The sequence below is a fragment of the Pezoporus flaviventris genome, unplaced genomic scaffold (assembly GCF_033815535.1).
Source record: "Pezoporus flaviventris isolate CSIRO_AGI_PZ_B2104156 unplaced genomic scaffold, CSIRO_AGI_Pfla_v1 ptg000035l, whole genome shotgun sequence".
In the NCBI taxonomy this organism is placed as follows: domain Eukaryota; kingdom Metazoa; phylum Chordata; class Aves; order Psittaciformes; family Psittacidae; genus Pezoporus; species Pezoporus flaviventris.
This window is the reverse complement of record NW_026892583.1, coordinates 4,272,979-4,296,730: the sequence shown is the minus strand read 5'-3', so window position 1 is coordinate 4,296,730 and position 23,752 is coordinate 4,272,979. Positions and strand designations below refer to the sequence as shown.

Here is a 23,752-nt window from a genome sequence, read left to right as displayed (position 1 = left end):
CTGAGGTGTCTTCTGCATTTCACTCCACCTGGTTTCTTAGTTCAGGAAATCATGCTGAGAATCAGGAATGGAACTTCTCATTCTCTTTGCACCATGTCCCATGAAGGGAGAGCATGCCCTCTTTAGTGGCCTTTCTCAGGGAGGAGCAAGCTTGGACTCTGCCTCTTCCAGTGCCCAGCAAGAGGTGGGGAAAGTCACTATGAAGCACTTGCTTCTGTGGAGTGGGGATCCCAGTTAATGGGGTTCACGGAACTTGTCCTTTTTAATGTGTAGGGGGTAGGTTTGTGTTTGAAAATGCGGTTACTAGGTTTGTTTGGGGGAATTTGTCCGTATCTACTTTGAGTTTCCTCTGGTGTTTGCAGTTTGTCTTCTTTGTTCCTTTTAAACACCCTGCTGTGGCCAGTTCAGTGAATCCTTCAGCTGTAACATCTTCTGCTCAGCTGCATTACTCCCTTTACTTGAAACTTGCTGCCGAACACGTACTTCTGTAGAAATCTCTGCCCTGCATCTGGTCTCGTGCAAATGCCACTTGAGGTTATACTGTGCTGTGATTTCTGATAACGGGTCAGCAGCAACATTCTGTACTGTTGCACCAACTTTTTAAACCCCTTTATATTTAAAGGGTTATTTGGATATCGATCCTGGGTGGTTGATGTGACTGCTTCGTACTCTATCCGGTGGATCCTATGTGATGTGACATACCATACCTTGCATGTGATGTCTGACCACTCCTACAGAAGAACACTGCGATTCTGCACAGAATATGTTCTTGTCTAATTCTGGTGGCCTCCTGCTCCAGATTTCTTGACAACAGGTACCATCTCCTTTTCAATGCAGGCTACCTTTTGGAGTCATAGACTCACAGAATGTTTGGGGTTAGAAAGGACCTTAGATCATGCACTTCCAACCCCCTGCCATGAGCAGGGGTGCCTCACACTAGACCCTGTCACCTAAGACTCTGTCCAGCCTGGCCTTGAACACTACCCAAGGATGGAGCATTTACCACTTCTATGGGCAACCTGTGCCAGTCCATCACCACCCTCACAGTAAATAACTTGTTCCTGACATCTAACCTGGGCTTCCCCTGGTTAAAAGTCCTTGATTTATTAGTTTTTTTTTTAATGGGAGCGGACATTTTCACTGTTGTACCGGCCAAACCTGCCTAATAAAGCCGGGGGTCTCTGGAGCTGATGAGTGCTGGGAGACGCGGTTGAGCTTCTGTCGCCATGGGGAGGGGGACACGCGAGGCGCGGCCGCTGGGGGGCGGCAAAGTCCCTTTACGCCTCTGCCCGTCCCGCCCCTTCGCGCTGATTGGCTGAGTTGGCGTACGCCAGCTCAGCCAATCAGCGCGAAGGGGCGGAGTGGACGCGGGCGGCCGCGGCTGCAGTAGGCAACGGCGATGGCGGCGGCCGAGCTGGGCCCGGCTCCGGCCCGGTGCCGCTCGGTGCATTGGTTCCGCCGCGGGCTGCGGCTGCACGACAACCCGGCGCTGCAGGAAGCGCTGCGGGACGCCGCGTCCCTCCGCTGCATCTACATCCTGGACCCGTGGTTCGCCGCCTCCTCCGCTGTGGGCATCAACCGCTGGCGGTGAGTGGGCTGAGGTGGCTCCGGGCCCTCAGGCCGCCGGTGGGGGCTGAGGGAAACGGGATGTGAGGGGCTGGGTGCGGGCGGGACCGGCGGTGGGGAGGGCTCCCGCGGCTGACGGAGCGCTTTCAGGGGTGTGGGCCGTGTCGGTGAGGCCGCAGCGGGAGCCTCGCCCTGGCCGGTCTGTGTATTGCTGCCCTGTGAGGTTGCTGAGGCGCTGGCACAGGCTGCCCAGAGAAGCTGTGGCTGCCCCATCCCTGGCAGTGTTCAAGGCCAGGCTGGATGGGCTTGGAGCGACCTGGTCTAGTGGAAGGTGTCCCTGCCTGTGGCAAGGGGCTGGAACTGGATGAGCTTTAAGGTCCCTTCCAACACAAACCGTTCTGCAGCCGATGGCAGCTTAGCTTTAGAAAATGCTTTTTCCTGAATTTAAAAGCAAGCGCAAAGGATCCTCAGAGCTGCGTGACAGCCCCACGCCTTCTATCTGCCCTTTGGCTGCTGAGCGCACACAGGCATGTGTGCACTCCTGCCTTCCTTCAGTCCCTCTTTGGGTTTTTTATGGGACTACACTTTGGCTGCTGCTGGGGAAATGGCCATGAAGCTGTTAGTACTTGAGTCACGTCTGTGCAGAGCAAAACCTCGTGTACCGGGAGCTAGTCGCATTACATAATGCTGTTGTGCCAAATCTCGGCTGTCTAAATGTTTGGAAACCCAATCCAGGAAGGGATTTTCCTCTGTAAGGCTTCCCTGCATACAAACGAAGCAGGATCTCCCCCTGCCCTCTCCTGCCCCAATCAGGGGTAGCGGACAGGACAGCCACCTGGCTCCAAGTGCTCTTTGAAATGTCCCGGTGGCGGGGCATTAGGGAAACTCTAGTTGTAACTGACTGCCTCTGCTGTGCACCACAGTTTTACTCTAAGGAATGAAGTAGTGAGGGTGATTTAAGCATTTCTAGAACCCTCATCAGAGGATGGCTTTAAAACTGTAAATGTGCAGAAATGACCACAGTGTAGATGTTCACATTACAGAAAACTCTGGATTCTCTTACAGCTTAATATGCTGGGAGCATGAAGTGATTTTTGCACAGACCAGACTTTCTAAAGGCAGCAGCAGACAGAGCCTCTCAAGTGCTGCTGCTGTTGGTAACTGCCATCATTTGGAACAACCAAAGCAGTGCCCCCAGAAGATTAATTCCTGATCCATTTAATCCTTGTTTGTTTCCACCAACATTCCATAGGAGGGGAAGTAGATCTTATTTATGTTGTAGTCATGGAACAGGTGAGCAGATGAAGTTTTTAAGAATAAGGTTTTCTTGGAAGTGTGCCTGCTGCAGATGTCAGAAATTAGTACCACTGGCTTTAGGCAAAAACATTGCCAAGTTAGTTATATTTACTGGACTGCCACTGGTTCCCATTGAGAGCTTTGGCGTTGTTTCTCTGTTTATTTTTTTTTAATGCAGTTCCTTGCATTCAGAGGTCCATGCACCTAAAGCAACAGTTGGTGTTTTACCCAGCTCCCAGAAATGTTGAAATTCCCTTATTATTTATTCATATTTAATGAACCCTTGTTTAATTTTTAGAACACCTTGGAAAGTTGCTATTCCTATTTAATAGATGGAAAGTGGGCTGAGGGTAGGGGTGGTTTGTTTATGTTACCCAGAAGTGGTTCTGAGTCTTCTGTACTGTTACAGTTGGCCCTTCTTTTCATGAGCCCCACATCCTTTTCTCCCTCAGGATGTGGAGAGGGAGCTTGTTCTATCGCAAAGCTTGCATTTTATGTTACGGGCCATGCAGCTGAGGAGAGAGAAAGAATCTACTTTGCAGGGCAATTGTAGCTTAGCTTCCCTGAGCTGCGTGTGGTCTTAAGGGAGCTGATGCAGATACTCATGTCTTGCAGGTCACGCTGCAGAGTGGGCATGGAATGGGGGGAGGAGGTGGAGGTTGGCAGCTCACAGAGGGTTGTGAGTTTGCCAGCAGTGCCACGTGCTGTCACAGAGACTGAAGTTTTAGAGCTGGTGTCTTTCGCAGTATTAGGCAAAACAAAGTGACCTTATGGTGTAGAACCGGTGACGTGACTGTGAAAGCAATGATTACACATTTGATGTTTTATAGCATAGTGGGAGACACCATTAAATGCAAAAATCACTTAAATGCTTTTTTACAGTTCGGGGGGGGGGGAGGGGGAAGGGAATAGATTGGTATTTTTGCATGCTCTCTCATCTTTATGTCTTCATGGTGGAAGACAAAATGCAGTTCTGTTTGCAGCAATTCTAGGTACAGATAAATCTTGCCTTGGGATATCCTGATGCTCAGTCTTGTGCTACTGATGAGCCAGGAGCGTGCATTTTTCTGCTGTGGCATTGTGTATTTGTAGTGAGAACTGTAACACTTGCACAGTTCTTATAGTAATTCATTACTTTTTGGAGCAGTAGTGTACCGACATCTACTTCTTGAGCAAAATCCCTCCCGCCCCAGAACAGAATCAGTGAGAGAAAATACTGTAGGTAATTATATGGTTTATGCTTTTTGCCATCTCATTATGTGGGAAGAGTGGCTGGTGGGAGGTGCTGCCAGCTCTGAGAGAGAACATGGGAAGGGGATTGCAGGAAAAAGGAAATCCTGGAAATCTGCACCTGTACAAGTAGAACATGCACATGAATGGCTGGGAGCTGGCTGATGCTGCAGTCTCATAGCAGTCAGTAGACACCGGGATGAATATGAAATGTTGTTTTCTGTTTCTTGTCCTAACTTCCTGTTTGATTGGTGATACAGATTTGCTGGAGTTCCATGCAAATTTTCCTCTGTTGTCTTTACACTGACTGCTCTTGTTTCTCCTCTGCAGATTTCTGCTCCAGTCTCTGGAAGATCTGGACAACAGTTTAAGGAAACTCAACTCTCGCTTGTTTGTTGTGCGAGGGCAGCCAACAGATGTCTTCCCAAGACTCTTTAAAGTAAGAGAGTAATTTTCTGGAGCATAATGAAGAAAAACTTACGTCCTGGTGCTATCTTTGTTTTCACTCTAATGTTTTGCTAGCTGTTGGAGATCTCCTCAGCTTCTCTTTGTAACTAATTATTAACTATAACACATCTTCACTGTAACAAATCTCTTTAACTACAATTATCTACAACTAGCATAAGGGTCAGGCTTGGGAGCCAGATACGCTCTTGAATTCAGACTTGCAAAGAAATTTAGTAGTAGAGTATAACCTAATACTAGCATGCTTGAGCTTGTCTTTTTGGATGGTGATCTTCATCTTTGTATGTCAGGTCTCACAGGGCTGCACTCCTCTATGTTGAGAGGTTCTTTTGTACTGGGTATTTTCTTCTGCAGCTCTTACTCTGTGAAGACTGCTGTGACAACACACCTTTACAGACAACTGAAAAAATATATTGATCTGTATGTGAGCTACAAATAGGGCTTTGTGTTAAAATTTAAAAATTCAGAAGCTTTTATGTTAGCTGACTTCCTTTTCTTCTTCTGTTCAAGGCGGCAGTCTGGTCAGCACTGCAGCAAAATACAGCTTGGGTCCAGGCTCCCTGCTGATGTACCATTTAGGACAATGGAATATGCAGTGAATTCAGTGGTCATTAATGTATTAGTGGGATACATTTCTGAAGTGTCAGTGCTGCAGATTGTGAGAGACAGGGCTGGCCAGAGCATCTCCTTGAATATTAAGGTTCCTCAAGCAGTATCATTTTTCTCTGTCCTGCTCTAAGACTGAACTTTCCATTGTCTTTGAACCTTTTTGACAGCATCTTTACTAGAGCGACAAAGCTAAAACAGTTCATAAGTGTCTTATGATTTGGGTTTGTCATGTGGACTGTACCTTACATATGGTTGACAGAGCTAGTGTCACCAAAACTAGTGTCAGCTGCTATAGACCAGCTGCTGAGATGGAGACGTAAACTTAAATGTATAACCTCCGACTGTGAATGGTTGTGATGTGTGTTTCTGGGAGGAGGGCAGTACTGGGGAGGGGAATCGGACTGAGCAGGTCAGAAGGGGCGCTGATACTTACTTTGCCTTTGCATCTTAACACATGACACAAACTGTGTGCTGCTTTTAGCGTTTTCAGTGGCTGGGTTGCTTTTTGATCTGCAAATAAGTTCTGGCCAGTAGCAGTTCATGCTCCCCTTATATTAGTTTAAGGTATTCACAGGATAATTAAAACTTTGATGGAGAAAAATTCTCACTTTGGTCAAAGAACAAAAAGTAGTTGGCAGAATCAGAGGTTTGGAGAGATGTTTGTGGAATCCACCAGACTTGCTTTTTGCTGCAGTCTGTCTTCTGGGGCAAGTGAGTTAATGAATACCTTGGATGTGCTGTAACAGAGAAAAGGGGGGTGTGAAGGTGTTATGCTATTATGTGGGAAAAGTATGGCTTTCATGGGGATTCAAGCCTCTTCAGAGCTGCTGCACTGAACAGTGAATTAGCAGCAGCTCATGTCTTGCTGTCAGCTGTTTTGGTGAGGAGAGTTATGTCACGTGTGGTAATGCAACACTTAGACCTATTATAGTTTCTGCTCTTCCTGCCAGTAGCTTCAGCTATGTTGGCAATAGCAGTTGCTGCAAAGGCACTTCTGTATGTGGATACCATGAGAATTGTGCTTGTTACCTCTGTCTTAACTTTTGTAGAGGCTTTTTGTCTCCCTGCCTCTGAAAAAACATCTGTAATTTTACCTCTTCTATCAAAGAAAGAGTCATTTGTTCCCTAAAGTTTGCTCACAGTCCGTTTGGTGGGTGTTTCTTTCTCTACAGTTTTGCTTTGCTATAGGCTAGATACTAACAGACAAGTCAGTCATGGTTGTTCTTTTGTATATCTGCAGCAATTTACTGTCATACAGCTTACTGTTTTTTGCATGGTTTGCTGTGCTGCCACACACAGAGTGGTGGGCTTCTCTGAAGTGTGGGAAATACCTGAATTTGAAGTTTTGTATTCTTACCTAAAATCTCTGCTAGCCTTAAATGGCTGGGGCCTTTTTTATTCCGTTCCTTTCTTTCAAGACAGTAATGTGTGTTTCTTCCAAGACCAAAGCCAACTTTTCCAAGCTTTCCAGCTGATACTGTCTTTCTTATAAAAGAAAGAAAAGTCTAAAATGAAGCTGTTAAATCACATAGGAGCAGGGCAGGGCCTGGAAAGTGTCTGTTTGACCCCTGCTCCAAGTTATGGATGGTGTCATGCTCTTAGTTTGAAAAAGGAGTGGAGGACCTCTCTTGAGATGTACATTCAGTACATAACTGGTTCAGTTCTCTGTCCTTCCTAATATTAAGGATTGAATCTGAAAGCTTAGAAAAGAAGGGAATTTGTACAGTTGTCTGCTTCCAAATTCCCTTCCCTGTCTTTGGCATTATTTTTCAATGGTCTTTAGTGAGCTAATCACATCTGTTCTTTGTGTTTTGTGTCTGGTTCCAAAGTGGAAAAGGCTGTCCTGTATATATAGAGGTAACTTAGACTGTCTCACTTGGAGAATGTGGTTCGGAACTTGGTTTTGTGAGGGGTTTTTTAAGTGTCTCTGTAGATTTCTGGATGTGTTTGACTAAAGTGTTTGCTAAACAGATCTGTGGGCTGCTGCTCCGCTTGATGGATGTCTCAGGAGGGTCGCTGTGGAAACCATTAAACCTCTTCTCATAGGATTCATTTTCTGAGAAAAACTAGGCCATAGTCCTTGAGAGCAAACTGTGCTCTGGAAAAGCCTGAATGCTATTTTGTAAGGCTTGTTCCATGTAATCTGTGAGAGATCTGTTAAAGGCATGAAGATACAGGATAGGTGCATGGCTTGGCTAGGGTAAAATAACCCCACAAAGGCAGAACTTGAATATAAGTCTGAATTACATTATCATACTCTACCGTGATGACCAGAAAGGTTCACTCAGTTGCCATCCTGTGCCCTGTGTTTGCCAGTACCTTTGTTTTTTTGCTGTTTGGGTTGGACATTGGTCCTCTACTATATGATTGCTTTAAAGAGACATTGGAAAAAATTTAGAGTGTACTGGTTTCATTTAATGAAAGTTTCCACATAAAAATATGGGGTTTTGAGTGGAACTTGTTCTCTGAAAGGCCTTCTCTGCAAGTGCTTGAATCTAATAATAGGGTTACTTTTGGACAGCATGTGTAACAAAATAGGTGGTGTTAGGTTTGGGGACTGAGCTGTAACCTAAGAATATTAATAGAGAAGAACTTGAACCTCCTTTAGGTGTTTTACACCTGAGGTAGGAATTTGCATGGCTGATGTGGTGCTTGCTAGAGCTGATAAAATTGTTGACTCTTTGGTTATCTCAACTCCAGATCACTGGTTATCACAGGAACCTTCTCTAAGCTTCCAGACTGTCCAGGAACTCTGAAACCCTCATTTGTAATTGTGCTGGTAACAAAGAGTCTTGTTTGTCAGCTCTGTGCCTTGTGTTTCTTGCAGGAATGGGGAGTCACTCGTCTCACCTTTGAATATGACTCGGAGCCGTTCGGTAAGGAGAGAGATGCAGCTATCATCAAACTGGCCAAGGAGGCTGGCGTGGAGGTGGTGATAGAGAACTCCCACACCCTCTATGACTTGGACAGGTAAAGGGAGAGCAAGGGCAGAGGTGCTGTCTGGGCTAGGCTGGGATTGTCACATCTGTGAAGACCAGTCTTTTCATTATCCATGTTGATCTCTGTCACCCTGTGTGAACCTAGAAGGTGTCAACAGGATTACTCTGCGCACTTGCGCTTTTGATTAGAGCACGTTAAAATGCTGGCAGTGACGTGAATATACAGGATGGTGTTGCCTCAAGCTTATTAAACTCTCTACTTAACAGGCATTTAAGTTGTGTCCTGTTGATGGCTCCCCTTGAGCATGTCCTCACTGTGTGGACTGCTGGTTTTTCCTATCTTTTGTTAAAGATAGTTGAGCTTTTGTCTCAAACAGGTTATGAAAGCAGGGCTTTTAACTGATGGACATGCCAGGACAGCTGGAAGGAATAGAACAAGGTAGACTGGGGCAAATTTACCATATTTTAAAACATGAATGTCTTGTCTTTGTTGTGTATCTGCTGTGGGGGAGCCTTGCCTTTATGTTGAGCTTTATATATTTACTCATATAAAATACAATCTCCATATATCTGTGATCTCCTTAAAGAGTGAACAGTCTTTCAGCTAAGACTAATGTGCGCTTAACTTCAGCCATGTTTCAGTACTGTTCTTACAGGTTGTTTGCCTTTTTTTTGGAGGGGGGGAGGCATATGACTTTTGTCAGTAATGCTGAATATAGGTTTCCTCTTTTAACATCCCAAATTTCCCATGGGAAGGAGCTTTGCAGTTAGCATATGCTGTGTGGAAATGCTTGTCTTTGGAGTGTGGGGGATTCTTCTTGATCCTGTCTCATGAACAGACACTGCTTTCTCATTTTGCCTTGGAAGAGACCTCTTGAATGCTTATTGCATCCTCACCTCTTCAGTGTCAATGCCCCTCACATACTTCCTCATGTCATCTTTGTCTTTTCCACCGTGGTTTATCCTAGTTTACTTAAGTTTTCAGGTGGAATTTCTATTCTAAAAAATCTTCTAAGTTTTGTCACCTTCATACATCTGGGTATTTCTAGAGCTGGAGTGGAGCTAGCATTCAAACTGCAGGAGCAGCATGGATTTTTATAGTCCTGTAATGTTTTCTGTCTTCTCCTAATAGTCACCAGCATTCTTTATCTTTTTTCTGAGTGCTGTTAAAACTAAACTGTTGTCTCAGGGCTTCCTTCCAGAATAGGCGTAGCTATTTGAGATTGCATAGCTGTGCATATGGAGAAACAACATGACCAACAGTGCATTTCATCTGATATTTTTGAGAGCTGGTCATGCAGTGTTCATCTTTAGCTATGCAAGATAGCTTATTGCGTCAGTAAACTTTATCAGCCGCCTCTTTTTTTGTCCCTTCACAGCTATTTTATGAATAATGTTGGGCAGCACAAGCACCTGCTCAGCTCTGTGTAGGGTTTCTCCTTCCATATCTCAAAGAATTTCCTGTCTGCAGGGACCTTTTGCTTTATCCCTTTTATTAGGGTTTCTTTAATAATTTTCAATGAGGGATCTAGTCAGATGGTTTCTGAAAATTCAAGTAGAGGGTATCAACTGAATCTGCCTTGCCCCAAGCTCAAATGTCGCTACCAAATTTTGAGGCACAACTTCTTTTATCAAGGCCAAATTAACCCTCCAGCATATTGCATATACCCATGCATTCAGTGTTTCCATTAGTATTTTCTACCCCTCTGCCTAATGCACATACCAGAATCTGTATTGTGTCATCCCTCTGATGCCTGGAGATGCGTTTTAAATCTGGAGTCATATTTGCTCTTCTTTTTTCCTTGTTGTATTCAGTTTTAAGGCAAGCGTTCCATGCAGCAGCTATTAGCTTAGGTATTTCTTGATGTCCTTTACAGCTCCTGGGTGAATGCTTGCTGCTCCTGGCAATCTGTTGCTGTTCAAGCATAGCTTTGCTTTGTAGCATTTAGAATAGAATCATAGAATCCTTTTTCTCATAGAATTAATTTCTTCCAGTCTGTGACATCTCCTGATAAATTTTCCTTTAAAAGATTGAGTTGTAACCTCCCTGAATATGTCCATAATGAATAGACATGTAAAAATAAATGCAGGTTTTTTTGATGTGCTGTTACAGAGACTGCTTTTTTTTTTTATGACTTGATCTTCTCTTGGCCCTATAAATATCCGGAGTGTCTGGAAAGGGATTTTATTTTTTAACTACTTAGGCTTTTTTTAAACGGTTTCTCACACTTTGCTGTGAGTTGGGAGGTGGAAAGAAGCTGCTTTTGTGGATTTTAATTTAACATACCAAAGCTTGGGGTTTGTCTATCTTTATCTGGCCTTCATTTTTCTGAAGGATTTTTACCTTCTATTATCTTTGCTGATGCTGTTCTCTAATTGTTTTGAATCTTGTGATCTGAAATCTTTTTGTGTGCAATTGTTGAATATTTTTCCCCCTAACATCATCCTCAAACCATCTTTGTGTTGCCTGTCGGCGTTTTACGTCTCAGCTGCTTCTTTTTGCTTAGCAGCCTGCCTCATTTTTATGCATTTCTCGAATTCAAAGTCATTGCTGCTCCTGGAAGGCTGTTTTATTGATGCAAGCTGCAGTCACAGATAGAACAGGCAGGTGATAACTACCATTTTCACTTATACTTTAGCACTGCCAAAGACCAAATCATGAATTGCCTTTCCCTGTGGGTTCTTAACCAGTTGTTCCCTGGTTTTGGGCAGGTGGTGGGGTGTGACAGCTACCCAGCCTGTGCAGAGGCAGTTGAAGTCTCCAGTTAACTCTGACATTTCCTGGTTCTTGGCATCTCGTGAGATTTCCCAGCAGGTGGTAATACAGTTCTAATATTGTATTTCCCCTGGAAGCCTCTTGCAGGGTATATCACCCTCCAATCCTTCTAACTCATGGTTTGTGTTGTCCCTCTGCACACCCTACTTTTTTTTCCTGCATAATTAGTAACCTGGTGCTAGCATCCTTCTTCATCTTTCTTTGATCAAGTTTCCCATAAGATTTTCAGATCTGGTTTTAAACAATTTAGACTCATCTTTCACTTTGACATAAATGATCCCAGCAGTCCTTCTCTTGTCCCCTGCAGTTTATTCCCAGTACCAGCTCCTTTTAAACAAACAGCCTGTTCAGTTAAGTTGTGAATTTGACCAGTTTTACCCAGGAAAGAAAGCAGGAAGATTACAATATGCTCCTTGTTGCACTGCCAGCATGGCTGTGTGATAATCAGAGCATCTTTCCCCTCCACCCGAACAAGAGGGATATAGAAAATCAGCATCAGTGCTGACAAATACTCCTAAGAAAATCTAGGCATTTCCAGTCAAGATTATTGATGTTCAGATTGTAGAAATCAGACAAGAAAAATAATCTCTTGCGTTATCAGTTTACCAAGCTCACAGCCTTTACTTGACAATCATTCTATCTGACAACTTCCATCTGACAGGTTTTTTTGTCTCTTCTCTGAATCTGCCTGTTTTCTCCTCCTTAGGATCTAAATCCTCTGTAGTCTGCTTGCTGACTGTCAGCACTGTGGTTTCTGTAATCCTGGGCAGGCCTCCGTTATTCAGGGGGAGAGGTTTAGGGCAGAAAAGGAACACTGAGAGCTTGTGTGTTTGTAGCAGGCATCAGGAGCAGCTTTTCTTCAAATATTCTAGCCTAAGGCTTAAATGGTAGTTACATACATTTTAATAGGAGTATGTAGTAATTTAAAGAAGTGTGCAGACCTTGGAGGTTCTGCAGTTCATAATTATACTATGCCAAAAAACTGGTTTATTGCCACCTAAGAATGTTAAGTCAAACTTGTGCCTGCCAGATCTTGTTATCCTCATGTGTCTGGCATGGTGATCTGGTGTCAGGTGTTTTTTCCCTGTGCTGATACTTAACCTGTCATCAAGTAATTTCATCTCTCCTCTGCTCATGTATGCGATGCTGTTGAAGTAGAGTTGTTTGTCCTTTACCCAGCGCCTCATGTATAGAATACCTCTTGGATATCTCTCCATCTCCTCTCTGAATCTGTAGAACTACCCCTTTTGTCTTATATACACGTAGCCCTACACGAGTTCTCTGGAGCAAGGATTTAGATCAGAGCAATTGCATAAGCTGTGTGAATTGGTAGTGGGGCGCGTTGTTGAGCAGCCTGCTAGCCGAGTGCTGGCAGCCAGCTCTTCCTCGTGCAGGGAAGCAGGGAGGAGCACGTTCAGTCCCCTGCGAGAACCCAGACCTGTCATTTGCAGTCGAGCTCGGGTGTCAGGGTTTTGAAGCAAGCAGCTTTCCCTAGCCCTATAGCAATTCCACTGAGGCACTGCCATGGAGATGAGAGTTAGAAGCTGGCACCTGTGGGAGTACACATTCAGGCTCCACAAACACTGCTGTCACAGGTAGGACTTTAGGATACCCTGTAATCCAGACTATGTTTGGTCAGATTTTGGTTGCTTGCTTTCTTGAGGTAAAGTGTGACTGATAGTCAGAAAGACCCTCATAACTTCAGGCATCAAGGCACTACCGTCAGATAGTGCTGGGCAGTGTATTGCTAGTCTGGTAGCACAGATGGTTTCATGTATGCTCACCAACGTTAAAAAGGTTAGGTTCTGTATGACAGCGATTCTGGTCTTCTCTGTTCTGCTTCAGGAAAACCAGCCGAATAACTGCCACGTGTAGTCTGTGGGTTGCGCAGGGAGAGACAGATGAAATGGGAGTATTAAATCCCGGGCAAGCACATCCCTTTTTCTGCCATCAGGGAAAGTCGTGTGAGATTGTACTGCCTGAAGTAGAAGGACAGTAGGAGGAAGGAAAGGACTGCTGACCGGGGGCTTCCTTGGACAAATCTTTGTACAGAAGACAGTGTGCTGTGCCCATGCTGTGATTGTCTAGCCTGGCACTGAAACTGTACAGTGCACATCATAGACTGGTATAGAATCACAGACTGGTTTGTGTTGGAAGGACCTTAAAGCTCACCCACTTACAACCCCCTGCCAAGTGCAGGGACAACCTTGGACCAGGTTGCTCCAAGCCCTGTCCAACCTGGCCTTGAACACTACCAGGGATGGGGCAGCCACAGCTTCTCTGGGCACCCTGTGCCAGCGCCTCAGCACCCTCACAGTGAAGATGACAGTAACCATCCTGATTGCCCTTTTCCTCTGCGTCCTTTTGTCCCGGTGTTTACAACTTATAAGCAGGAAAATGGGATGGAGCTGCAGGAGGTTCACGTTGAGTGCTTGCAGCCGCGCTGCCCGTTCACCGGCTCCTTTTCCTTCCCTCGGCCGCCCGGAGGCGGCGGCCCCATCGGCGCCGGGGCGGGCTGCCGGTACACTCGGGGCGGGCATGTCGCTCCTCCTCGCTACACGTGCGGTGCTGGGAGGCAGGGAGCGCACATGGCGTCTGCCGAACCACTCGGCTTTAAGCCCGGCCCCTTGCATAAGCTGTTGACTGTGATGGGTGGGGAAGGCTGCTCTGCTGCAGCTCCCGGGTGAGCCGTGGGTTTGGCTGTCTCGGCTTTATGTAATGCTGGCGAGCCCTGTGCTGTCTGCTTTGCTGTTAACTCCTTCCTCTCCCTGCGGAAGACCGTGCTCAAAGGGGCATCTTTCACTTACCTGGCCCAGGGGGCTTCTCAGAGATCTCTTTCCCAGGATAAATGAGACTGCATGGAACTAGGAGGCTGTAGATGCTTAGTGAAATAGAGGAATGGGGATTTATGGCTGTCTTTTCCAGTAGCATGATCTGACACTGGGGAATAGCAAGAGCCAGGTCTGCTCGTGACCTTCGGGTGTGGGGAAGGATTTCTCTAATCACTGGGAGAGAGGAATGACGCAAAGTGGGATTTGTTTCATGAGACAGAGGTGGAAGGAGGGGTCGCTAAAACAGGCTGGGACTTCTCATGTCAGATGGGGGGAAGTAAGGTCAGGATCAAGTTAGGACATCACAAGGTGTCAGGGGAGCAGATGCAGGTCTGGGATTTGCTGGGGGAGAGATAAACGCAGTAGTCAGACAGAGATTTCATACAAGGGTCTGATGAGGAGCTCTGGAAGAAAAATACGAGGCTAAACCTCATTTAGCTGGAGGTGTTTTGGTGTTTTTTTTTCCCATGGAGATGAATTAAAATATGGGGGATTTGTTTTCTCCTGTGTTTTGAGGTTTTTGTTGGTTGGTTTTGGTATCCCTTTGAGGGATGCATTGAGTGGAAGGTAGATCTATAAGGATTTCTGTATCCAGAGTGAAAGTGGGATGGAGTTTGGCTGCCATTTCCTTGTGTATTCTGTGGTATGAAGCTGTAATGCTTATTTTGTCTCCAGAATAATCGAGCTTAATGGCCACAAGCCGCCGCTCACCTACAAGCGTTTCCAGGCCATCATTAGCCGCATGGAGCTCCCGAAGAAGCCAGTGAGCACTGTAATAAGCCAGCAGATGGAGACATGTAAAGTGGACATCCAGGAGAACCATGACGATGTGTATGGGGTCCCATCCCTGGAAGAGCTGGGTATGTGTCAGAAGGCAAGGCAAGGGTTAGCTGCCTGCTGAAAGTGGGATCTAGTGGAACTGTTTCTGTGCCTAGGACAGCTCCAGTGTTCTCATCTGACCTGGGCTGCCTGTAGCCATAGAGGCAGCTTAATGAGTGCTGGACCTTATGAAGACAGACTGCTGTCCCTTTAGCATTGCTTTGAAACACTCTGTATCTGTCCTTATGTTCTCTGCTATACTGAGCATGTAACTGCTGTACCAGTGTCTCATGTCCTCTCCAGATGCTTTTCTCCTATTATTGTCTCTGACACGTTGTGTAACAGACCTGAAGATGTAAACTAACTATGTACCAGGCTTAGATAATTTCATTTAGTTATTGCCAGGCAGCACCAATTTGGTTGCTTAGCAAAACAAAGGATTATGACAGAAAATTCTTTCATTCATCCTGCTGTGCCTTATGCTGTATCTTTCTTGGAGGAGGATGAATAGAGATCCAGGGATGAAGAATTCAAGCCTATGTCAGGGAATCTAAATGCAAGGGAAGAAAAGATTAATGCAGAATACTGTCTGCATGTGTGTGACTGGAGGCTCCATACCACCTTTATAGGTATCACCTTGTACCTTAGGGCACAGTTTCAGCAGTCATGTGAAAGCAGGGGCTTCACAACAGGAGTTATCCTAAGGTTGCAGTCCTGGGTAGATCTGCTTCCTTTATTGTCTGGTCTAACATGAGACTGCCTGCAACCTTACATGGCTGTGCTTTCTGCCAGGGGAGGCTCCTCTTTCAGGATAGAGCAGTGCAAGGAAACTGCATTATTGCTTTCCCTTTTCATCAGTTCTTCAGCACTTCCCCAGGCTTCCCTAGCACCAGCGTCCAGCAGAGTAAAAGCCTCACAGGGAGCAGCCAGACTACCTAGTGTGTTGCTGGTGTCCATGGCAAGTATTTTGTAAGGCGGAGCTGTGGATCAGGTGTTCCTTTGCCAGCTGCTCTGCCCTTTGGAGCAGAGCCCTGTGGGTAAGTGCTGATACAGCACAGAGAGTGCTGGCTTGAGCAGGTTCTCTCCTCGACCCGTGTGATTTGCCTGCTATACAAGGAGTACAGCAGCAGGCAAGCCATGTTAGGCAACTGCAGTATGTATTGTCTTGCTGTTATCATTGCTTAATTCCATCTATACGCTACGTCAGGCATGGCTTTGAATCTTACCAAGTTCTTTCTGTCAGGCTTTCCTACAGATGGTCTTGCCCCTGCGGTTTGGCAAGGAGGGGAGACAGAAGCCTTAGCACGGCTGGATAAACACTTGGAAAGAAAGGTAATCCCTGTTATTTAAGTGGTAATTCCTGCAGCCTGTGCCTCCAAATGAAACACGTTGAGCATTGGCCATCACTCGGTTTCCCTGCTCTTCTAGCAATGGTCACAGCATTCACCTCTGGGAGGAATGTTTGGTGTTGTTGGAGCGCTCCTGTGGTCTTGTGGTGTGTGGATCAGGTAGCTCCTGGGCTTCCTCTGACCCAAAGAAGTATATTTGTGTATTAGTTGTGTTGCTGTTTGAAGCACAGAGGGTTTCTTCCTTGTTTCTGCCCCTCAGTTTCCTTTAGAGGACTGCAAACTTGGAAACTCTTGTAAGTTGCTCAGTCACTGCTACACACTATCTTGTTTTGTCTGTAGCTGAGGGATTAGTGCAAGTACCTGCTTATAAAAGTAGGCCTTCCCCTTGTACATCAGCCTGTTAAATGTGTTGTCACACTGGCTGGCATTACTTGAGCCCCTTGGTGAAATACTCACATGTTTTCTATGGGGCACATGTTCTTGATCATAACACACAAGGCAAACAGTTTCAAAGTAATGAAAAGATGACCCAGCTCAATTTTAAGAATTTTGTATCTTTTTAATGTTGGGTGACTTGGAGCAGTTGTAGAAATCAGAGTATGAATTCTTATGCTAAAAGGGGAATAAACTGTCAACATCGTGCTCCACAAAAAGGTCTGAATTTTTAAGGTGTAAAATAAGGTAGAGGTACCTGAACATAAACAGCTGTGTTAGCTTGTATCCCTAGGAGCTCTTAGGGTTATTAGCTCCTGAATACAAAGCAAGCTTAATCCTTTTCTTGGCCAAAGTAACTGGTTTAGATCCTAGAGCAAAGGTCTTGCATGTCTTGGAAAGGTTATAGGGTTTGGGACTACCCACTTGACATCTCTCCCAACAGTGGTTGGAGGAGAATAGAAGAAACTTTGCTGTCAGACCTAAGTGGCCTCAGCACCTGCACAGAGGCCTGCCCTTAGCAATGTCCCCAAAATGTGGAATTTTTTGGCTTATTTCTCCTGACTGTGTCTAGGCATGGGTTGCGAATTACGAAAGACCAAGGATGAATGCCAATTCCTTGCTGGCCAGCCCGACAGGACTCAGTCCCTACCTGCGTTTTGGCTGCTTGTCATGCCGCTTGTTTTACTATCGTCTCTGGGAGCTGTATAAGAAGGTAAGACAACAGGTTCATCTGGAGAGCAGGTTGGATGTGAGCATAGGTAGCATGGTGCTGGTTCCCAGTCTGTGCCAGAACAGCTGCAGAAGCTGCTGTTGCCTCCTTTGTGTTTGATCGTTGGGCTACTGTTGACACTAAAGAGGAGGCACTTGGGTGTGAGGAAAAGGGATTCTCCTGTATACAGTCAAGCAGATCTTAAATCTCCTGGCACCTTGTTCTTCAGTCTGGATTTTTGTGTCATGAGCCAAATAGAGCTTTTTCCTGTTAGTTTTGTGTCATCCAAGTCACTTGTCAGTGTACTGAGCTAAAAGCAGTACTCTTGACTTTACCACCTGGGGTTTCTCGTAAAGGATGATCTGGAATTGAGCTCCTTTATGGCAGTTGCTAGTAACTGACTTTGGAATTACGTATGAATCTGTGAGTGGCTTACAACTTCAATGCATGGGTGGCTTACTTTACAACTTACTAAAGGCAGTCCTCCCCTGCTTGCGAATACCTTGTTCCCTGCTCCACAGGTGAAGCGGAACAGCACACCACCCCTCTCTCTCTATGGACAGCTGCTGTGGAGGGAGTTTTTCTACACAGCAGCCACAAACAACCCAAAGTTTGATCGCATGGAGGGGAACCCCATCTGCATCCAAATCCCCTGGGACAGGAATCCTGAAGCCTTGGCAAAGTGGGCAGAGGGCAAGACAGGCTTCCCTTGGATCGATGCAATCATGACCCAACTGAGGCAGGAAGGTTGGATCCATCATCTGGCCAGGCATGCGGTGGCCTGCTTCCTGACCAGGGGCGACCTCTGGATCAGCTGGGAGTCAGGAGTCAGGGTGAGTCTGGCATTTCCAGAGGCTTGCAGGAGTCCATATGGAAAACAAAGTCTCCCTGGCACTCTCTGCAAGGATGGGTACACAGGTATGGCTTTTGCTTTGTGTGTGGAAGAGGCTTTTGGCCTGCCAACTGCATGACTTCTTTCTGCCTTCTACCATGGGGCTCTGACACTATCAAGAGTCTCCAGTAACCATAACTGAATGTTACGGGGACACACTGGTAAATATGGTCTGGGGTCCTGGGGGCTTTTTAGGTTATTCTTTTAATTTATAAAAGTTCTCTCAATCCATCTCTTTTCTTTGCAAGTTCAGTGTCACTTTATGACTGGACCTTTTTCCTCATGGAAATGGATTGTATAATCCATCACCGTGCCGGTCAGGGAATGCTCCATGACTGTGAAATCTGAGTCTAGAGTCTCTCAAGGAAAGAGGTAAAAGACCCTCCTCTTGGGCCATCTGAAGGGACAGACAGCTTGAACCTATCCAGTGTACACACAGCCCTACACAAAGTGGAGGGAGAGGTGTCTTGTCACAAAGGTGACAAAGGAGCACGTAGCAGAATGTGCATCATAGGGTCATATGCTAAAAGTGCAGTGTCTGCATGGATATAAGTTACTGCTGAAACCTGTTCACCTCTCAGTGGCAGCGTGCTCTGTGACCTTCAGAGCGCTTCTTGCTTTGGTGTTTGTTCTTTGCAGCATCTGCCTGCTTCCCATGATTGGTGCTTTGCACTTGTTATGCCTCCTAGGTTAGGATCAATACCCACGGCTTGCTGCAACACTAGGTAGTGATTTAGTCTCTAGCTGCATGAGAGATAAGGCAGCACTTTATTGGTGTGAGCAGACAGAGCCTCCCTATGTGAGAGCATCATGAAGTGAGATCTATTGACCAGCCATCTGGCTTCAGCCAGCACATAGCCTCTTTGCTGCTGCTCTGGTTCCTAGGGGCTGTGCTCACAGCTCAGCACCCGCCATCTGAACTGGCATCTTGGGTCCCCCTGCCACAAAGTCCTGTGTGGGGAAGCTCTCAGTGCCTTTTCCTCCCCTTGCTGCAGGTATTTGATGAACTGTTGCTGGATGCAGACTTCAGTGTGAATGCAGGCAGCTGGATGTGGCTTTCCTGCAGTGCGTTTTTCCAACAGTTCTTCCACTGCTACTGCCCTGTGGGCTTCGGACGTCGCACAGACCCCAGTGGTGACTACGTTAAGTAAGTGATGTGTCTAGAGCTTCTCTGTTGCTTGATCTCTGAGCCTAAGTTGTTCAGTGATTGACGGATGTATAAGCACTTTGTGTGCATTGTGAATATTGCATTGCTGCACTTTAAGTGATGCTTATGCATCTTTTTACCTGTGTTGCAGGCGGTATCTGCCAAAACTAAAGGGTTTCCCCTCACGCTACATCTACGAACCATGGAATGCCCCAGAGTCTGTGCAGAAGGCAGCCAAGTGCATCATCGGGGTGGATTACCCCAAACCCATGGTGAACCACGCAGAGACCAGTCGACTGAACATTGAGCGCATGAAGCAGATCTACCAGCAGCTGTCACGCTACAGAGGGCTCTGTAAGTACCAATAATTGCAAAAGACTGTTTGTTTAATAGGAAATAAAATGCTAGGAGGGAAGGTAGTGGTTTAAAATAGATACCACTGAGTAGTTTTGAGAGTTGGTGATGGCACAGCACCATCCCTGTGCCACCAATGGTCCATTCTTCACTTTGTGGGGAAAAAAACTAGGCAAAGAATGTTAAATAAATACACTTCTGGATTTATGTCTGTGGCCAGCACTGGGTGAGCACATCTCTGAATTCATCCTGCTTTGGTACATGGATGCGCTGGTTGGTCATCACTAAGATGTCTCCATGTGAAAGGTTTCTCCCACCACCATAGTTAAGTGTTTCTTAACTATTATTTTTCTTGTGTTTCTCTAGGTTTACTGGCATCAGTCCCTTCATGTGTGGAAGATCTCAGTGGCCCAGTTACAGACTCAGCCTCAGGGCAGGGTTGCAGCACGAGTACAGGTGAGGTGGAGTTTTGTGCTTCTGAGATGGTTTCATGTTGACTTACAGGCTATGGGCAGGAGGAGGGAGAGATCCTTTTCTAATAAGAAGAGAGTGTGTAGCTAGGAATACCTAGATCTCATTCACCTTCCTTTAGGCTTTTTCAGAAGTCCCAGTGAGCCTTCATTTCTAAAAGGGCTGAAGAACAATTGATTAAAGCGAACCTTTTATTGCCTGTATGGGATCATATGCAGCCACTTCAGGGAGAAGTGCTGATTACTGTAGGGCCAGTCAGGTGTAATGAAGCTGTTCTCCAGCAAAGGAGAATAGTTTTGTGTGTGTTCTGGGGGACTTGATTCTGCTTTTAACAAAGGTCTTTCAACAGTTTTCAAGGAGGTTGTAGCAACGTGTCTGTGCTTGTATGCTGCATGTTCTTTCTCCCACCTCTGTGACAGGTTAGGCTAGGGTGTACTCATGAGATTTAAAGGCAGGGGAACTGTTGCAATGACTCTTCTTGTTCTACAGCAGTGAGGCTGTCGCAAGCAGACCAGGCTTCTCCAAAGCGCAAACACGAGGGAGCAGAAGAGCCGTGCACTGAAGAACTGTTCAAACGAGCCAAAGTGACAGGTCTCCCCGCTCCAGAGGTCCCTGGCAAGAGTTTATGACTGTGAGTAGTCCCCAGTGTGGTCTGGCTTAAACTGCCTTGTTTTGGCAGATAGCAAGGCTCAGTCCATTTGCTCCCTGCATTTTAATGAGCAAAATGGACTTGCTTATGGAGGGAGATGGCTGCTGACTGTATATTCTATAGCCCTGCAATTTGGCAGTGGGCTGCCCTCAGGTTGTTTTGCTTTTGCTTGACAAGCTGTTAACTCAGTTGTCCAGCAGAGAGCAGTACCCTATTGCTAGAACAGTCACAGAGCAGTTCTTCGGTTTGCTCTAGTGAGGCTGCTTCTCCTTCCACAGGGTAGGTTTGCAGCCAGGTTTGCCCATGTGGCAAGGGTACAGGCTACAGGAGGAGAGCAACCAGGTCCAGTCATCTTCCTGAAATGCTTCCAGGAGGGAAGGAACTGGTTGCATATTCTGCCAACTTCCCGGGATGAAAAGTGAGTTTGAGGCAAATTCTCTCTTTTGCTTTTTCCTACAGCCAGCAACAAGCACCTTGCAAGTGAAGAGGGAGAGTGCTGAAGAGGTGACCAGAGGAGTAGGGACTGCTGCCATGGAGGGACTGGAACTTGTGATCCGCAACAGAAAATCCGGGGTCTCATATAAATGTGTAATTCCAATAGCTGCCACAAAAAGGCACTGCGTTACTTGTGCTTGGGACTATTTGGCTTTCTGGTCTCCAGAGAGCCAAATATGTCTCCTCAGCCATGTCCGAAATCTGACCACATTTAAGGTGGGGAGAGCCTTCTATCAGCTTGTGCAGTCCCAGGTGTATCTTTCTTTTCTGACAGTGGCTTGATGCATTGATGTAGGGAGCAGCATCTGCGCATCTCAAGTAGTGAACGTCCTTTCTCATCACTAATACTAGGCAGTGAGTGGCGCTGATTAATTCAAATTATAGTAGGAGTTGAGAAGGAAGCTGCTACAGTGTTAAAAATAGAGTACCCATCCTACGAGAGAGCAGGAGAAACTCAGGTTTTCTTTCATTAGTCTAGACTGGCGGAGATGTAAATGCTTTCTGAGTAAATCAAGGTGGTACTCATGGGATGGAAAGAAAATGAAGGACAACTGTAGCACAAGAACAGAGGGAACCAAACTGTCTGTACTCTTGAACAGCACTTAAAACTCTCCCTGCAGAAGAATCTCGCTGCTGCAACATGGGCTGTTGTCTGGAAGGAGCAGCTTCAGAGCACTTTGACATTGGGTGGGAGGGAGTCTGAGAGGAGAAATTCTCGAGAGAATAAGAACATGCCTTGATAGGAGTAAAGTAGTTTCCCAGAAGCTTGCTGGTCCAGATAATAAGGAAGCAACATCTGTGCCCCTGTATTCTAGAGCATTTCCTTCCCTGAGCAAGAGCTCTCTCAGATGGAGCAACCATGGTGTGTAGCCTGTGAGTGCCTCGTACTGATAGGGGATGTGTTACACATCAGCTCCTTGAAGTGAGTCTTCGTCAGTTTTAGTCCCTTATCCATTCTGTGTGTCCATTCTGTTTTCTCTTTCCTGCACTGGCATCTGTGTTTCAGGTTTCTACACAGTATACTCCAGTCCCTCTTGCCCTGCACACTGCTCCTTATGGCCATATGCATTTGTGCTGGTGCTTTGTAGTCAAGCAGGACGATTGTGTAGCTTTCCTGGCTCTTAACCATACACTCCTTGGCCCAGTCCTGTTACATGTCACTTCAAAACAGTGCTGGAAGAGCACCTCTACTTGCCTTCCCATCTGAGAGGGGAAGGGAGGGTAGTACTGCCGAAGAGCCTGTCTTCTGGCTGTTCTAAAGAGGGAGTAGATCAAGTAGCTGGTCTTAGGCAATGGGCTGCTGTTGGCACTGTTTTCATTTGCTGTCCAAAACTTTTCATCCCTGCCTGGAACAGATAACATGGGACTATATGTGAATTGCTCAGTGAACAGCTTGGGGAGCACAGGAGTTATCTCCTACTCCGACTGGGATAATCAAATTCCATTTTGGAGCCCATGTTTGAGCCCAGAGCAATGGGGCTGCAAATAGAAAGTGACTCAAATGTGTCTGGGAAAGCTGAAGTGGTTGAATTGGGTCTGTGAGTTAACTTAGTGAATAGCTGAATAACCTTTCCTTCCCACTCATCTCCCTGGGGCATTGACCCTAGATTCCTTTTTGCAAGGGAATCCATTGAGCAGATTGACCAAGTAAATACTTTCCCTGCTCTTACTTTCTTCTAAACTTCTATTCATAAAGCCTGCCTGGTGGAAAACCCAGTACTCAACAAGTTTTGTCCCTTTCACTCTGACCCAGACCTTACTCCCATTGTCTTGGGGGTAGAAAGTTGTGAAGAAATAGAGACACCCCTTCTGCGGCAGAGAGAAGAAAGGGAGAAGACGTGCACTTTGTACACTTAGGTTACAGAAGTTGTGACTTCTGTCCTTCGCAGAGCCTCATGCTTGGGCAATGGTCTGTAAATATGATTTTTTTTTTAATATATAAATGTCTTTAACCCGCTCTATGCTGTCATCCAAATTATTTCAGTTGGTACGTGGCATGCTTGGGACTGGATCTGGGGGGTAAGAAGGCAAAGGGAGGGGAGGCTGAATCTCTTACGTGATGTCTTAGAAGGCTTTGTAGATCTGGAGGGAATCCCTTTTGCAAGGTTTCTGTCAGCACCTGTGGTGTGGATGGTGTTACCTGAAGAGCTGCAGTTTGGGTAGTAGAACGGGGAAGGACACACAGAAACATAAGACCAGCCAAAGGCAAGGGGAATGGTTCCTGCAGGAAGCCTGTTAGATAGGCTGGGATTCATCCACTGAAAACTTCCCAGGTGAAAGGATAAAGGTGGGTAGAATTGTGTGACAAATGAGTGGAGGACAAGTGTTCACTGTTTTCAGTAACGTTTAGGACAGGGCATGTGCCATTGCACTACAAGCTGGCAGTTTGAACACGGCTGCACCTTCATTAGTTTTTGCAGTAACTTTTCCTTAGTTGTGGCTGCTGACAGTTGAAGTTGAAAATCATGGGGAGAGAAAAAGCCACCAGGGACCATTAGTGAAGATACCATCTTTGTTTTAGGAAGGAGCAGAGGATTGGTGCAGGCTGAGATGGAGGAAGCGGCATGAAATGGATGCCAGTCTGGGGCTTTCCATTTCCTGGGATAATGGCCTTTTTCTGTGTCTCAGGGCTAGGTGGCAATATCTGACCTGAAGCAGGCAGTGTGAGCTCTGCCTGGGAAGGGGGAGAAGTAGTGAGAGTAGTGGCTTTCAGGACGTTT

At 46.1% G+C, this 23,752-nt stretch overlaps 1 protein-coding gene across 2 annotated transcripts; it reads left to right on the top strand.

Moving 5' to 3' along the window:
* The first annotated feature begins 1,346 nt into the window (after window positions 1–1,346).
* On the top strand, window positions 1,347–22,987 carry CRY2 (cryptochrome circadian regulator 2). 2 transcript variants are annotated; one of them, XM_061462276.1, is made up of 12 exons: window positions 1,347–1,587; window positions 4,423–4,531; window positions 7,994–8,136; window positions 14,388–14,572; window positions 15,775–15,863; window positions 16,887–17,027; window positions 17,546–17,857; window positions 18,912–19,063; window positions 19,215–19,417; window positions 19,784–19,873; window positions 20,381–20,519; window positions 20,997–22,987. In XM_061462276.1, the coding sequence occupies exons 1-11, from the start codon at window positions 1,400–1,402 to the stop codon at window positions 20,515–20,517; spliced, it is 1,749 nt and encodes a 582-aa protein (XP_061318260.1). In that variant the 5' UTR covers window positions 1,347–1,399; the 3' UTR covers window positions 20,518–20,519; window positions 20,997–22,987. The 2 variants fall into 2 exon arrangements, with proteins under 2 accessions (XP_061318260.1, XP_061318259.1); XM_061462275.1 differs by having other exon boundaries at window positions 1,349–1,587; window positions 20,378–20,519.
* Window positions 22,988–23,752: the final 765 nt, after the last annotated feature.

Coding starts and splice junctions, on each gene's coding strand:
- CRY2 (XM_061462275.1), top strand. CDS start 1,400: ATGGCGGCGGCCGAGCTGGGCCCGGCTCCGGCCCGGTGCCGCTCGGTG. Junction 14,573..15,774: donor CCCATCCCTGGAAGAGCTGG/GTATGTGTCAGA, acceptor TCTTTCTGTCAG/GCTTTCCTACAGATGGTCTT. Junction 17,028..17,545: donor TCTGGGAGCTGTATAAGAAG/GTAAGACAACAG, acceptor CCTGCTCCACAG/GTGAAGCGGAACAGCACACC.